The following is a 17,713-nucleotide window of genomic DNA, read 5'->3' on the forward strand; positions in this document are numbered from 1 at the left end:
TGTGTAGGAGTGAGGTGAATGAGTTAGTTGTGCATAGCAGCACATTAGTCAGAGGATCAGTTTATTTTCAATCTTCTGTCAATAATCTGTTGTGTCTGAAATTTCTCTAGTCAGGCACAGATGGGGGCATAAGGCAATTTCTAGTGTGCTGGAATGGAACAGCTGAGGAACAGTGGATTAAAATTCTTCACTCACAGTCATCTCAGCATGTGAGGTGCCCATAGTATTTAAATACACTTCCTGGACATAGCAGCAAGGACTTCAGTGCAGCTCATTTCCCCTACAGCTGTTAAATAATTTCTCTGTGCTGAGTGACAGTACCAAGCCTATATGTTATTATTTTGTAACTCAAGAATTTGGGTTTGGTCCATATAGACCAGAACCAAAACCTAATCTGCATTCCAGAATTCTGACCTGTTTTTGTCAGCATCATGGAGAAGGGAGGAGGAAATACATCATGGGATTCTTTATAACATTCTAATTACTTGTTTTTGGCAACTTTAGACTTTGTCAGTCCTATCAAATATTGCAGAGATATTAACTAAGATCCGAGGGTACGACTTGACAGAACATGATAAAGTATTAGACTCTAGCACTTTTATAAAGTGAAGGTTTACTGTCACCTGGAGTTCAATCTCCATCATTGGAGCACCATGCCTACATCAAAATTATGAAGTTTATTCAAGTGAGGCCTGGAATTTCACAACTCGACAGAAAAGTTTGAAAATTCTCTGCTTACCTCAAAAAAGGTCAGTAACAAGATTATCATCAACATCCCAATGTGAATTGCAGCTTACTTCTGTTGTGTCTGAGCACAACTACATATCAATTAAATAAAAGCATGCATGTGGGAGATGGCTTTAACTGATGTATTGGAGAGAGAGATAGAAAGAGAGAGAGAGAGATCGAGAGAGAGAGAGAGAGAGAGAGAGATAAAGAGAGAGAAAACAATGCACATGCATAGACAACAGCACATGCACAGATAACATCAATATGTAGTGCTAAAGTGGGGGGGGTCATTGCTCTAAAAGAAATAGATCCATACATTAATCTAAAAGGGGAGGAAGTGTAATGTAACATAAAACTGTATATGTACAAAACATTCAATTTCCCTTTCATAAACCCATGTTCCAAATAAACATTCTTTCACAATAATGGTCCATAACTAACTTCACAATTCTAAAGGTTCAGTCTTTTGGGTTGTACTCTGTTTCTTTCAGGATGGCACCTCTGGAACTGTGGACTGCCACCAGGTTTTGCAGGTCTCTTGTCAACGATAACATTCCTGTCACACCTCTGGACCTGTGGAGTGGCATCAGGTTTGGCAGGTGACTTGTCTAAGACAACATTTTCAGTTCCCGGTGTCACGTTGCTGTCAGTGACATCATCACTGAGAGGTAAGTCCAGAGACAGTAATGTGTCTATCTTGTTCGATGCAGTCGACTCAAGTGTGTTCTTTGGTTCAGCATCCAGTGTCTGGTCTACATAACATCTCCATGTCTGATCTCTGGCATACACTGTGTACATCAGTGGTCCAGTTCTTGTAGCTATCCTACCGGGTGTCCACTTGTCTTCTCCGTAATCACACACTAGGCCTTCCTATCCAATCTTGAAGCTCCTTGTTGCTTCACTTGGCGATTCAATGAACTGCTTATTCTGTACTTCCCTCTGAAGGCCTGGTTTCAGAAGGTCTATGCAAGATCTCAGATTCCTGCTAATGAACAGCATTGCATGTGTTTGATTTGTTGTTGCATGAACAGAGCTCCAAGTGCAAAAGGGAAGTCATCCACCTTGTGCTGTAGAGAAATGTCCTCCTTGTCCATCACTTTAATGGACTGATTGAAGGTTTGGATAAACCTTTCAGCTAACTAACAGAGGGTGGTGCTTAGAATGACGACGCCTAATGGCAACTCCTTTGCTGGTATCTTTGGAAACAGCTCTATTTCTATGTTTAACATCTTCTTTTTTCTCTTTCAAGGTTCTTTTGAAGACCCTGACCGGAAGTTACAAGCTGACTTTTGGTCCTTTGCGGAAATGGGACACACGGTCAGGGCCTCACGACCGGCTGCTTTTCGATATGCCAAGGATGCAGCCTGGAAGACTAGCGCGCCTTCAGGGTGCCGGATTTTCGTGGCTCTGGAGGTGGGTGGATTCAAGGCTGGTGCTGACACCTGATGTGTCGTGGGAGTACACGGAAGATTGAAAGCAACGAGCTGGCTGCTGGTTGTGTGCCCAGAGACCTGAGTTCCTTGGGCAAAGAGCTCAGAAAAAAAGATGCAACAGATTTTTAACATCATATATTAGTGAGTTGTTTGCTATGTCTCCCCTCTCACTGTGAACAGGGACACCTCTTTTTCCCTTATTAGGGAGAGAGAGAGAGCCTGTGCTACATCAAATTACCAGGTGAACGAGTAGTCTTTTGGGTATTGCAAGTCTGTGTCTTTATTGATGCTTTGCTGCACGCTTGAGTGCTCGGTGGAGAGTGCAGATGCCTTTTTGCTGGTGGGGGAGGGGGGTTGTTGCTTTGCTGCTGTTTATGCATGGGAAGGAGGAGCTGGGGGGGGCTTTGGGGTTCTAACATTTAACTAGCATTCATTCTTTAGGGCACTCCTCTGTTTTCGTGGATGCTTGCAAAGAAAAAGAATTCAGGATGTATATTGTATACATTTCTCTGACATTAAATGTACCTTTGAAACTTATTGACTTTAAGGGTGCATCTTGAACTTTGTGGCATCCTGAACAGCTTTTGGCCAAGTTTTCAATCTGTTTATCTATTCCTAGCCAAAACACTGTACTTCACGAAGATTTTCTAACACCCTGGTATGCAGTTTACAGGAAACCACAACATGAAATCGACACATTAGCATTTTTTGACAGACCAACAGTTGGTCTTGTTTTGATGAGAACTCTGGAAACATGGGGTTACCATTAGCTGGCCATCCTTGCAGGGTGATTTCACAGACTTTTGACAATGTCGGATCATTCCTTGATTCCCTCTGTATTTCCGAATTTGTTACCAGCAACTGGTCCATCAATGCAACGTGGAACACTTCTGCAGGGTCACAATATGAAGACTTTTCTTCTTCAGTTACCAATAGTGGAAGATGTGACAAGTCATCAGTGTTGCTGTGTTGTTTGGTACCCTTGAACTGCTAAGTCATAAGAGTGGGCTCCTAGGAATAGTGTCCAATGTTGTAACCAGGCAGCAGGCATCACTAGGATTCCCTTCCTGGGATTGAAAATGGACACAAGGAGCTGCTGGTCTGTCACTAGAGTAAATATTTGTGGTGGAACTTCTTTATTCCCCATACTAGACTAAGGGCCTCTCGGTCGATCTATACGTAGTTGCATTCCGCACTCTTCAGTGATCTTGAAGCAAATGCAATCGGGTGTTCAGATCCATATCTCATAATGTGTGACAAAACAGCTCCAATCCCATAAGGGGACACATCACTTCTGATTTGATGGGCAGGGATGGGTCTAGTGGGTGAGCAGTTCATCAGATGTTATTAGTCTCTTTATTTCCTTGAAGGCTCTTTCACATCTTTCTGACCATTCCTACTTTGCTCGTGTCTGTACCAGTGCAATCAGTGGATGCAGCACTGTGGCGATGTTCGGGAGAAACTGGTAGTAGTAGTTTACAAGGCCCAAGTGTGACCTGAGTTGTGACCCATTTTCTAGTTTGGAAAATCTTCCATCTTTTCTTGTGACGTATGTAAGCCATGATTGTCAATGACATGTCCACAATATGACATTTCAATCTCGAAAAACTCATAATTCTCTCTCTTTGCGTGCAGACCATACTCACTCAGTTTGGGAAGCACTTCCCTCCACTGAAGACATTTATAGCAGCAGGTGCAGAAAGATCAATGGGGGCACCAGTCACCCCAACCATAAACTGGTTCAGCTGCTTCCACCTGGCAAGTGGCACCACAGCATTAAAGCCGGGACCAACAGGCTCTGGGACAGTTTCTCTCTACAAGCCATTAGACTTATAAATTCACATGTCTGTACATTGCAACAGAGTCATAATGCAAAGATTTTTACTGTCTCATGTAGTGGGATGGCTGTAAGATTTAAATAAATTCTAATTCTTTAACAAAGTTCTGGAAGTGTTCATCATTCTTGCCAGTCACGATAATGTCATCAAGGTAACGTCATGTTCCTGAGATATCATGGAGCAGTTGGTTCATTGCTCTTTGCCAAATTGCTCAACTGATGTGATGCCAAAGACGAGACAATTATACTGGACCAGTCCCTTGTGAGTGTTGATTGTGAAGAATCCTGCTTTCCCTTTCTTGATCACCCGGACAATGGGAATGGCCCAATCACTCCACTCAACCTTGGAGAAAATTCCAGATGTCTCCAAGCTCTGCAGTTTAGCATTCACTTTAGGACGTAGTGTGTAAGGCACTGGACAGACTTTATGGAATCTTGGTGTTGCGGTTTCATCCAGTTCAATTCAGGCCTTCATGCCCTTGAGTTTACTAATCTTCTTCTCAAACACTTTCTCATTAGCATTAAGCAGCTGTGCCAGTCTCTGGTTAGTGTTACCATCTGGGCTGCTGTTGCCTGTTGATGTCACATTGACAGCTTTGATTGAGTGCCAGTCTAGTTGGATTTTTCTCAACCATTCATATCTGAAAACTGTTGGTCCTCCAGTTTTCAATACATAAAGCTCTAACTGTTGTGCTTGAACTCCATACGTCACCTTCACTTTCAGTTTACCTTTGGAGGACACTTTTTTGCCTGTGTAAGTCTTTAACATCACTAAGGTCTTCTCGAATGGTATCTTAGAAAGCAATCTGTTGTAGTCAGCCTGTAGAAATATCCAGCTCCATTTTCAGTTTTATACCAGACTCATCTACTGTCATTCAGATGATTCTGTGATCTGCTTCAATAATACTATGCAGTTCTAGGCATGACAGTTCACCTTTGTCAGACTCTATGTTGTCTGATTCTGTTTCACATTCGGTAACTTTATGCATTTGCTTAGTTTTGAGTTTGAGACTTTACACTTGGTTGTACTTTTTGTCTGCCTTGCACATTCTCTCTATGTGACTCTGTCTGTGACACTTTCTGCAGACTTGTTCTTTGAACCAACAGTCAATAGCATCATGGGAGGATGTGCCTCATCAATAACATTTTTGGATTTTTGCACCATTCAAGGACATTTTATGCTTTTCATATTCTAACTCCTTTTCTGTAGTTCTGCTGCATCCTTTGCTGTGGTCTCTAGTGATATTGCAATGGTCAATGCCTGTTGTAAGTTTAGGTCTCTTTCAGCTAATAGCTTTGACTATGCATGCTACATACGAGCCTGTCCTTTAATGCATCAGGAAGTCCATCTCTAAAGTCACAGTACTAGGAAAGTCTGCACAGTTCTGCAATGCATTCAGAAATGTTTTTGCCTTTTGACTGGTTCCTTTTGTAAAATCTAAATCTCTCAGCTATTATTAGAAGTTTAGGGCTCAAGTGATTTTGTAAAATTGTAACAATTTCTTTGAACCTCTTGCTTGCTAACTTTTCAGGGGTTACTAGGTTGCACAAGAGGCTGTACGTTCTTGGGTCCATTAAGCTAAGAAGCATAGGGGCTTTCTTTTGCTCTTCCACATTGTTCACATTACAATACAGTTCAACCCTCTCAATGTATGACTTCCAGCCTTCATTAGCACTATCAAATTCATCAACTTTCCCGACTGAAGCCATCACCACGTTATTTTCACTCTAAAATCAGTGCGGCTTTCACTGTACTGTGCACTGTACTCGCTCATTTGTTAGCGTCTGGGATGGCCTTCTGTTTCTGTTTAACTCTCGCTGTTTCGTCCCAGCCATAACTGTTGGTGCAGCTCATGATATATTCTGACATTCAGGTTCATACTTGTTGCCAACTTGTTGTGTCTGTGCACAACTACATATCGATTAAATAAAAGCACACATGCGGGAGATGCTTTATTTTACTTGGGTTTTCTTTAGCGCTGGAAATGGTTACATCCCGACATGAGGGACAGAAGCAAGGTCGCATTGTGTATTCCACGGACCAGCAAACACCGGCCGGCTTAGCGAACAGAGCGGTGGACACCCCTGCTGAAATCCAGAGGAAAACACACAGAGGGGGATCACAAAGCCGAGGAAAGAGGACCGGGTCGAGACAACAGAGACTTTTGGAGAAGAGGAGTTCGGTGGGTAATACCGTTCCAGCTGACCGGAAGTGCACTGAGAGCGGTAAGCGTAAAGGAATTGGGTGCTTACTGTTCTGGCTAACAACGAATGGTGCAATCCAGGGCATATTACAATCGAGGAACGTGTTTGCAGACTGGATATTGAACTTTTTACTGTTGGACTTCGGCCACATTCCACCATGATACAACACTTGGCGGCACGGGAGGTCGTTCCTGCCTGTGGCCATTGAACGTGCAGCTCCTCCCGTGGAGGGTCAGACACCCTGAGCCAATAGACGGGTCCTGGACTTATTTTCCATCTGGCATAGTTTGCATTTTGGTGTTTGATTGTTGGGGGTTTTTGTATTGCTATATTTACGCTCTATTCTTGGTTGGTGCGGCTGTAATGAAACCAAATTTCCCTCGGGATTAATAAAGTATATCTATCTATCTATCTTTAACTGGTGTATTCATGTTGCAGCGAGAGGGAGAGAGAGAGAGAGGGAGAGAGAGAGAGAGGGAGGGAGAGAGAGAGAGAGAGGGAGAGCAAAGCACATGCATAGACAACAGTGCATGAATGGACAACAGATCAATATGTAGGGCTAAGGAGGTGGGTCAAAAAGAAATAGATCCATACATTACAATTTCCCAGATAAATCAAACAGAAAATGCCATTGTGAATATCGGTAGACACAGCAGTCTGTATTTTTCTTTTGCTCCCCCTCTACTTCCTCCAGGTAAAATGCAGTGTGATTCCTCTGGAGACCATGCTGTCAGTTTAAATTATGCCTATTTTATTAATATATTCTTGAAGTAAAAGCATTAGATCCTAATGCAAAATAAAATTTTAGCATTTGCCATGCTTGCCTTCATAGGTTGAGGCATGGAATATAAAAGTTGGGATGTCGTGTTGCGGATATGGAAAGCATTCGTTCGACCACATCAAGTATTGTGTACATTTCTAGGTGACACACTGCAGAATGGATGTGGTAGCAATTGAGAATGCACAAAATAAATCTACCTGGATGTTGCTTGGAATGGAGGGCGGTACTTATTAGGAGAGTTGGAAGGCCTGGGATTATTCTCACTTGAGTGTGGATGGCTGAGGGGCAGCCCTCTAGAGGTTGAAGAGTGAACATCACAAAAAGCCTGTCCCGCTCTAAACACCATGGTCAAGAAAGCTCACCAATGCCTCTACCTCCTCAGGAAACTAAAGAAATTTGTCATGTTCCCCTTGACCCTTTCCAATCCTCACAGAAAGCTCCCTATCTGCTTGGTATGGTAACTGCTCTTCCCATGCTTACTGGAAATTGCTGAGAGTTGTGAACATGGCTTGGCACATTACAGCAACCGACTTCCCCGCAATAAACTCGACACTTCTCACTGTCTCTGTAATGCAGTCGGTATAATCAACGATCCCACATCCCACAGCGGCCCCCCCACCACCCGGACGTTTTCTCTTCTCCCCTCTCTCATCGGGCAAAGTATACGAAAACCTGAAAGCACGTACCATCAGGTTTAAGGATAACTTTTACACCACCTTTATAAGACTATTGAATGGTTCCCTAGGATGATTACATGCACGCTGACCATTACATGGATGCTACAGGGACTTGAGGACCTGATTTATAGGGGAAGATTGAATAGGTTAGGTCTTTATTCCTTGGACTGTAGAAGATTGAGGGTGAGATTTGATAGCGGTATATAAAATCATGAGGGGTAGAGATAGGATAAAGGCAAGCAGGCTTTTTCCACTGAGGTCATGGGTTGAGGGTGAAAGGTGAAATGTTTAAGGAAAACATGAAGGGGAACTTCTTCACTCAGAGGCCGGTGTGAGTGTAGAACAAGCTGCCAGTGCAAGTGGTGGATGTATGTTCGATTTCAACATTTAGGAGATATTTGGATAGATACATGGATGGAAGCAGTATGAGAATTTTATGGTCTGGGTGCAGGTCGATGGGATTGGGCAGATTAATGGTTCGGCATGGATTAAATGAGCTGAAAGGCATATTTTTGTGCAGAGGTGTTCCATGACTCCATGACTATGACTCAAAATCAACCTAGTTATGATCTTGTGACTTTATTATGTATTGTTATTGTTTTATCTTATGCCATCTCAATGCACTGTGTAATGAATTGATCTGCATGAACAGTGTGCAAGGCAAGCACATATTGGTATACGTGACAATAATAAAACAATAGTTAAAATAATAGTAATTTTTATTATTAGTATAAAATTATGATGGGTATAGATAGCATGTATGGTCAGAGTCTTTTTCCTAGGGCAGGGCAATCTCGAACAAGAAAGCATGGGGAAGCAAAGAGGGGAGAAATTTAAGAGATGGGAAGGTTAGGTTTTTCACAAGTAGAGCAGAGGTTATCTGAAATGAGTTGTAGGAGAAGAGGGTGGAGACAGATTCAGTTGTAAGATTTCAATGTAGTTGTAAGATTTCAAAGGCATTTAGGTAGATACATAGCTCGGAAAGCTGTGGAGGGATACAACTCAAATGTTGGCAAGAGGGATGATTGTAGATCAACACTATGGTAGGTGTGGACAAGGTAGGACGACAAGCCCACCTTGTGCTGTACTGCCCTCTGTGCTACAACTTCAATGTCGATTTTCATTGTCTGAATGGAAGCTGGAGGTGTAAAACTTTACACATGACTGCTTATCATCATTTCTCAATGGAAGATGCAATTTGCCGTCATTGCTTCAGCATTATTAAGAAACAGCTAATAGTTTAAAAAAAGATTAAATTGTTTCTATATATTCTAGATGCTTTCAGCATTTTAACTACTTTCTAACAGTTGTTAAAGTAAACACAAAATAATCTGCAGATGCTGTTGTCAAAGGAACACTCACAATGCGCTGGAGGAACTCAGCAGGTCAGTCAGCATCAGTTGAAAAGATTAAAGTTGTTAAAGTATACCAGTATAATTTAACAGTGCATTGTTCTAGCATAATAAGTTGCATTTATATCGCACCTTAACAACAAAATATATCACGGCATTGCTCAGGAATATTGTCAAACAAAATGTGATTCTGAGTACTATGAGGAGATATTAGAGTTAAATTAAGATTTAACAGTCCTGGATTGTGATGATGATCTTAAGTGTTTTGAATTTTGCTGCCAAAGAAATTACAATATCTAAACAGAGTACAGACGGTGAAAGCTGTTCCTGCCATATACATAAATCTTCAGCACATAACGCATATACTTAGGTTCTAAATTTGAACTGTGCCTTTCTGAAGCATATTGTACACCTTATTTTCAATGCAATGTTCTAGGACAATGGAGCAGCTGTGCCTTCTGCAGATTATTGATGACATAGTCACACAATCTACACTAAAGCTATCACAGTTTAAATCATGTGAGAGGGCCAGGTTTCAGCTCCTCCCTCTTACTGACTAAAAAAAAAATGAGGAAAAGAATTAAAAATTTGCATCAAATTTAGGAATGTACATAAAACTTGAATTCTTGACCTTAACATATATCATTTTTTCCTAGGATATTATAAATAACTTCAAAAACTGTGGTATAATGGATGACACATCACTTTAAAATGTGTATTTATAGGTGCTTACAGAGAAAAGTATCACCAACTAAAATAAGAACTTAGAAATTTTAAACAACAGTATTACCAAAATTGCCTAATTGCTTATGTGATCAAAGTTCAAGTCATTTAACTTTATGTGAGTAGATTTTTTGATAAATTCACAGCCAGATGTCATAGTAAAACTGATCTTATTTTGAAGGAAGTGCTGGGTTAGTTGGTTTAGATGGTATTGACATTCACAGAAAGCTCACAGGAAGAGGTTTTCACATGCTGTTTTTTAAAACATAGTACCTTGGCCAGAGATAAAATAGAATGAACACTTATCTTAACAGCAGTCAAACAATATTTGCTTGTGATGTATGCTTTACCTCAGTGCTGTTTCTGTCGCATCAGGTTAAACATGATGGTGTTTCAATAAGTTGATATAAATTTCAAGCTTTCAAAATATTAAATAAATTCTAATACTTATCAAAGTATGAGTTTTTCATTAATTTAACAGTGCTTGCATAATACATAATAATATGCTACATTTATGTAGCACCTTTAACAGCAGAATATCCACAGGCATTACACAGGAACATTGTCTAACAAATTCTGACTCTGGAGTTCCATGAGCAGACATTAGAGAAGATGACCAAATAAATGGTTAAAACTATTTAATTCCCAAATTCTAAGGAGATCAAAATTATAGTTACACAGTCATTCCAGAGGCAGATAGGGCTGGAGAGATGCTGAGGCAGGGAGAGCATGTGGAGGACTGCATACCAGTCAGTCTCTGTGATCCTTAACTGGAAACCAGAAGATCTGCTCCACACTAAAATCCAGGTCTGAGGCATTCAAGTCTGGTGACCCTAACCTCTACAGGAAATTTAGGCACAGTTTTCACAAAACCATCAGGAATGCCAAAAGCCAATGGCAGACCAAGCCACCAACTGTGGCAAGCCTTGTGTACCATAACAGACTACTAAATGAAACTAGGTAGTATTGCTGGCAACAACACATCCTTCTGCAATTAGCTCATGCATTCTATGCACATATTGAACAGAAAATCAGTGAAATGTCACCAGCTAACCCAATAGCCTATGATGTACCTGAAACCCACAGCCACTATCACATGTATCAGATCAGCCTTCCAGGGAGTACACTCACGGAAAGCAACTGGCCCTGGTCGAGTCTCGAGCTGTGTCCTCAGATTATGCATCTTCCAGCTGGTGCAGTATCCCTTACTCCAATGTGAGATTCCCAACTTCTCGAACAAAATGACTATCATCCCAGTGCCAAAACAAAAACAAGGAAACAGCAACATCATGTCTCAACTCCTATTCTTTGTGCCCTGACAGATGAGGACCAATATACCACACACCATCTTCACTGCCACATGGTTTTAGTGAACTATGTATTGGTACTCTAAGCTCCCTCTGTTATACAACACTCCTTAAGAGCTCAATCATTACAGCTGAGGTGACACTTCACCTGAGAGTGTGTTGGGGTCATATACAGTGTCCGGTGCTCCTGGTGTGGCCTCTTGTATATTGGTGAGACCCAGTGTTGATTGGGAGACTGCTTCACCAAGCAATTATGCCGGAAGATGTGGGATCTCCCACTGGCCACCTATTTTCATTCCATTTCCTATTCCCATTCCAATATGTCAGTCCATGGCTTCCTCTACTGTCGCAATGAAGCCACACTCAGGTTGGAGGAACAACACCTTATATTCCATCTGGGTGACCTCCACCTGATGGCATGGACATTGACTTCTCGAACTTCTGATAATGGACCCCACCCCCTCTGCTTCACCATTCCCCATCCCCTTTTCCCTCTCTCACCCTATCGCCTTGCCTGCCCATCGCCTCCCTCTGGTGCTCCTCCCCCCTTTTCTTTCTTCCATGGCCTTCTGTTCCCTCCTATCGGACTCCCCCTTCTGCAGCTCTTTCAGCAACCAGCTTCTCAGCTCTTTACTTCGTCTCTCCCCCTCTTGGTTTCACCTATCACCTTGTGTGTCTCTCTCTCCTCTCCTGCATCTTTTAAGTCGACTCCTCGTCTTTTATTCTCCAGTCCTGCTGAGGTGTATTGGCCCGAAACATCCACTGTACTTTTTTCCATTGATGCTGCCTGGCCTGCTGAGCACAACCTGCGATTGTGTGTGTTGCTCGGGTTTCCAGCATCTGCAGATTTTCTCTTGTTTGATCATTCACTGTACAAGTTTTACCCTGGTTTGACTTCCAAAAACGCTACACTTCACACTTATCCACATTGAAAGCTATTTATCAATTCTTGGCCCACTATCTAGCTCGTCAAGCTCTCCCCTGTAATATTTGATAACCTTCTTCGCTATCTACAATACCATCTATATTAGTATCACCTGCAAACTGAGTAGCCATGCCTTGTACACACACATCCTAACTGTTTATATAAATAATGAACCACAGAGGTCCCAGCACTGACTCCTGTGACACACCACTAGTGACAACCCTCCAGTCCAAAAGACATCTCTGCTTCCTACCATACCTTGCCCAGATTCCTAACACGACCATGCTACCCCTGGACTTCTGATATCACACTTCTAAAAGCCCTTCATTTGTCAGTCATTCCTTTACCAGCAAGCAGTCTCACCCAGTTGACCTTGGGAAAATCCTGCCTGTTGTCCCCATAAATAGCCCTGCCTCTATATAGAACCTTAATCTATAGACCTGCTCGAACTTTCTCTGTAATTATTTTAAATATTTGTCCCTTGCACTTTATTTGACTACCTACACTGTATTTTCTCAGTAACCGTAACTCTTTATTCTTCCTTTATTTTCCTTTTTACTACTCTGATGTACTGCATGACCTGTAAGGATGGCGTACAAACAAAAGCTATTTGCTGCATTTTAGTGATAAACCAATGCAGATACCATGGAGCCATTTGAAAATCATGATGAGATTTTTAATATCAAGGTTTTTTTTTTAACTGGGAGCCAAATTGGATCAAATGTAACAGAACTACAGTATTTGCTTTGAGCCTGGATGCATCCAGAGATGTTTGGATGACCTCATGGTTATGAAAAGAAGAGGGAGGTCAGCCAGCACATCATTAGAAGAGTCACGCATGAAAGCAACAAGGCATGGGCCTGAGTTTCAACCGCTTTAAAAATTTGGCAGGAGGATTGACGGGCAATTCTTTGGACGGAAACATGCACTGTGTGTGGAAATTTGACACAGAGGTTGTAACCAATATTGTTGGATTCAGAATTTTCCCTTGTAAGGAGAAAAAAACAAGGAAAGCGCATTGTAATTAACAACATATTAATGAAATCAAAGAACCATACAACTCTGGAACCTGGGCTAGAGATTAGAGTGTACAACCCAATATTTCAACACTAAATCTGTTATGGTTAGGAGGAAATACATGTACCCGCCTCTGCCAAAGTACACACCTCAGAGTCTTATGGTCTTATAGGAGAATGGAGATGAGAGGGATAATAAATCAGCCATGATGGAATAGTGGAGCAGACTCGATGGACCAGGAGGCTAAATTCTGTGCATACTGTATGTCTTGTGGTCTTATTGTCTCACATAGGCACGTAAATAAAGTGGCTGACACCAAGAATGGCTTGGATGAGGCCGGCTAATCTGGTCACCCACCCCTTCCTCTGTGGCTTGACAGCCGCTGTCCCAGTCACAATTGCTTGTCCTTCAAATGATCCAAAATGGCTTATCAGTTTACTGTTAAGAAAAGCAATAACTCCATCAATGACTCTGCTTTGTACAAGCCACAAGCCAAACCAATAGGTGAACTTGTCAAAATAAAAAGTTAAGCAGCAGCCACATCATGCTGCTGCCCTGCTATATTAATGGAAGGGCAGGTTGAATTTAAACAAATCCTTCGATATTTAATGTTGTTTCAGAGAGAAGTAAACAGAAAAAAATGCCAAAGTAAAGAAAATAAGGTGGGTGGACTAAATGATTACTTGGAAGATACATGATTTCTTTAAAAGGTCCAGTTGAAGGACAAACTTCAGTAAGATAATTTCCAAATCAAGCTTACAACTACATTGGTGTAAATACAAATTCTACCAAACAGCTAATGTTTGACATTTACTTGTGGCGTAGGTTCCTGTTGTGGTTACAGAGGCGTGGATGCTGTTATTAAAGAGTTCTTTTTTTGTAAGTTGTCCAAATTAAAACTAACTTCATCAACAGCATCAATTGATGTGCATTAATAATTTTTCAATAAGTAACCTAGACTTAACTTTTCAGAACATTTGAATGTAATTATTATGCCCTTCTTTTGAGTGGTCTAATGGATCAGTTTGTGCATTTCTTACTTTCACCTTTGCAAACTCTTAAGTTATTTTGGACTTTAGCTTTTGTAACTTACAAATGAACTCAGAAATACATTCTATTTGACATTTTGGCACACCATTGCAAAAGTAACCAGATTTCAAAGGCATATCATTGACTATAAACCACTCTAAGGTAGAAGAAAGACATCAAATAAATGTAAGGCACTTTTTCTTTGTGGAGTGCCTCTGTTATGATTCCATCTAGAGATATTGTTACTTTAAGGTTTAAAGTTGAACTCACAATTTTAGTGAAGCAGCATGACTGTTAGACGTTCCAGATTCAATCATTGGACTGCAAATCTGAGTAAATTATGATTCATATAATTTGGATTCTTGACCGGTTGGTGAGTACAGTCAAAAGTAGACTCATAGAACATTGAACCCAGAAGGATTCAGAACATATAGGGGTCAGGCATATTCTTACAGGAGTTCACAACAGGCTCTGGGGCACTGACCTGCTTTTTATTTATATTCTTACATTTCTTTTCCACACAGAGGAAACTTGTTCAGGATAGGGAATAAAAAGATAGTTAGCTAGGTTATGTTTATGTTGGTTCTGAGAGTTATGCATAAATTTAATAATTTCATCAGTTGGTCCCTTGGCCAACTGGAGTTCAGTTTTATGTGCCTTGATAACAATGCAATCACATATTGGTTCATAATGTTAAAAGAAAATCAGCTTCATTCCAAAACCAAATCTAAATTATTTTACTAAAGGCGCTTCTATTTTAGTACTACTTGCTGACATACCTATAGGATCTACCCAAAGGGCCATGGTATCCTGGGGGATTTCTGCTGCCAACTTTTCCAGTGCTGGATCTTCAATTGAGACATCATGATGTATAATTGAAGCCAGTAGTTCCGCTGCAGTTATGTTTCCATTTAGCACTTTGCTCAACAACTCTGCTGTATCTTCCTCTGTTGCACACACTCCAACTTTAATCTTTTCTCCTAAAGCAGGGGAAAAAAAACTGCCACAGTTGGTAATCGGTACAGCGAGAATCTTCAGCTAATTACCTTTTCTTTCTATTTTTAGTTCAGCTTGTACTAATTGATGCTAAATATAGGTGGGAACAGCACCAAGACAGAGAACCTTTCATCAAATCCCTGTAGTGGAAGACAAATTAAAAATTGCATAAGCCATCATTTACTTGGGAGACGGACACCGAGTCTATAGAAGTGAGGTAAAATGGCATCAATGGCTATGGTCCCAGTGCAGGTCGATTGGTGTAGGCAACTTAAGTGGTTCAGCACAGACTAAAGGACCTGTTTCTGTGCTGTATTTCACTATGATTCTATGACTCTCTGACTATTAATTGAGGGTGGATGGGGGAGATAATGAGTTTATTGACTGTGAATCTAGTTAAATAAAAAGGAACAGTACACTGGAGCTTAACAGCAGACAGGAAGAAAATTAATGGCTTTTGCTTAATTTAGTGGTTGCAACTGAGCAGCAAGTCAACGTGACAGTGGAGATCTTGGGAGGATGGAGCATCTCTAATGTGAACTGGTAAACATAACAGTAGACCATATGTTCTTTTGGCTGAACACTCTTCTGCCAAAGCTGGAGAAACTTAAAGTGCATATTTATGTGCACTGACATTTATATCATATGTCTAACATCAGATTTAACAAAAACAAAAAAAAAACAAATATTGGAAATGTAAAGCAAGTAGGAATGACAGAGATACTAGATGAGAGTGGACAGGCTGGGGGAGCAGTTTATGTTCCAACAAAATCTCATTGACCTGAAGTGTGAACTTTGTTTCCATCACTACAGATGCTGCCTAACCTGCTGAGTATTTTCAGAGTTTTCTACTTTTATTTCAGATCTGATAGTACAAACAAGACATTGGAATCAAGCACCGAAGAATGACTCGGGCATGACTAGCAGTGCAACAAAGTATGAACGTTGGGACTTATTTAGATGGATGGAAAAGTACATCTCAACTTTTGCAATGCATGTAAATGCAACTCTGCCAAAATCCATGAAGTGTCATAATGTGCCTGGTTTATGAGGAAAGGTTGTATATTTTCTGAGGAAAGACTGAGCAAACTAGGTCTTTTCTCTCTGGAGCAAGTGTGAACGAGGAGTGACTTGACAGGTATAAAATGATAAGGAGCATTGATAGAGTGGACAGCCAGTGCCTTTTTCCCAAAGGTTAAAAGTTCAAACTTCAAAGTACATTATTATCAAAGTATATATACAGGTCCACAATCCCTTATCCGAAATCCTTGGGGCCAGTTGCATTTCAGAATTCAGAATTTTTCAGATGTCAGACTCCACCCCCCCCACCCCCTGATACCAAAACACACGTATGCTCAGGTCCCTTATTTAACCTGTCTCAGTGCAGAGGACTTTAGGACCCAGCGGCACACCAAACCTACGCACATCCTCCCGTATACTTTAAATCATCTCTAGATTACTTATAATACCTAATACAATGTAAATGCTATGTAAATAATTGTTATACTGTATTGTTTAGGGAATAATGACAAGAAGAAATATTATTTCCAACAAAAACATTCAATAAAACATAAAAATATACAGCTTCAAACAAACCGAATCAAACACATGGTAAATGACTTATTGGAATAAATGTGGAACGTCACTGTCACTATAAAACTTCAGTAACTTGTCTTTCTGTTTATTTAAATCATATACAGCGGTAGTTCCGACACTATTTTCTTCAGCACAGACACACCACGATCAAGCTTCTGCAATAACTCCATTTCCTGCGTTATTGATAGAGAAGATTCCTTCTCTTTTTCTCATTGTTACCCATAGGGGTATCTGCAGCTCTTTTTGACATTTTCACAGTGAAATTAACACAGAGTCAACAGTGAACACAAAATATCAACAAACAGCAAATACACATGTAACCAGTAAGAGTGCTGAGCCACAACTGACGTCTGGCAGCCTCTGTTAGTGCTGCCACTTCACAGCTGAGTGGCGTCAGCTGTTGGCGAAAAAAGCTTTGGTTTTCGGAGCTTTTTGGATTTCAGAATTCCGGATAAAGGAATGTGCACCTGTACCATACACAACCTTGAGATTCGCCCTCTTGTAGGCAGCAATAGAACAGACATAATAGAGCCCACTAAAAAAAACCTCAAAGACCGTCAAGCACCCAATGTGCAAAGAAAAGGAACAAATTGAGCAAGCAATAAGACGGTAAAGAAAGGCTGCACAGAACATGAGCTGCAGAGCCTCTGAAAGTGAATGCACAGCCATGGAGCCAGTTCACCACAGCAGCCGGTCCAAGAACTCATTGGCTGCAGGCCACAGCCATAGAGCCAGTTCAATGCTGGAGTGGGTCCAAGAACTCATTGGCTGCAGGCCACAGCCATAGAGCCAATTCAATGCTGGAGTGGGTCCAAGAACCCATTGGCTGCAGGCTACAGTCATAGAACCAGTTCAACTCTGGAGCAGGTGCAAGACCCCAGTGGCTGCAGGCTACAGTCATAGAACCAGTTCAACTCTGAAGCAGGTAAAGTCTCTTGGAGTAGTGAGCTGAACACCAGTTTGTCCTTCGTGCTCAGACTTGATGCCTTAACCTTTGTAATCTGGCTTGAAGCTAAAATCAGCTAAACATCAATTGGTTTACCATTCTCGGCCCTGGGCCCTGCTACCTCGAGTCGGCCCAAAGTTTTAAATGATCCCAAGTCCGC

General features: G+C 41.2%; 1 protein-coding gene across 6 annotated transcripts in view; it reads right to left on the reverse strand.

Annotated features, from left to right (window-relative positions):
* The window catches only part of LOC134348506 (inositol polyphosphate 1-phosphatase-like), a 59,640-nt gene that overhangs the window by 11,973 nt on the left and 29,954 nt on the right, over positions 1-17,713 (reverse strand). For all 6 annotated transcript variants that reach the window (XM_063051989.1, XM_063051988.1, XM_063051984.1 and 3 more), the window contains one exon: positions 14,795-14,995. In XM_063051989.1, coding sequence (XP_062908059.1) covers positions 14,795-14,995 — 201 coding nt within the window. The remainder of the gene's footprint in view (positions 1-14,794; positions 14,996-17,713) is intronic.

This window comes from Mobula hypostoma, chromosome 6 (assembly GCF_963921235.1).
Source record: "Mobula hypostoma chromosome 6, sMobHyp1.1, whole genome shotgun sequence".
NCBI lineage: Eukaryota > Metazoa > Chordata > Chondrichthyes > Myliobatiformes > Myliobatidae > Mobula > Mobula hypostoma.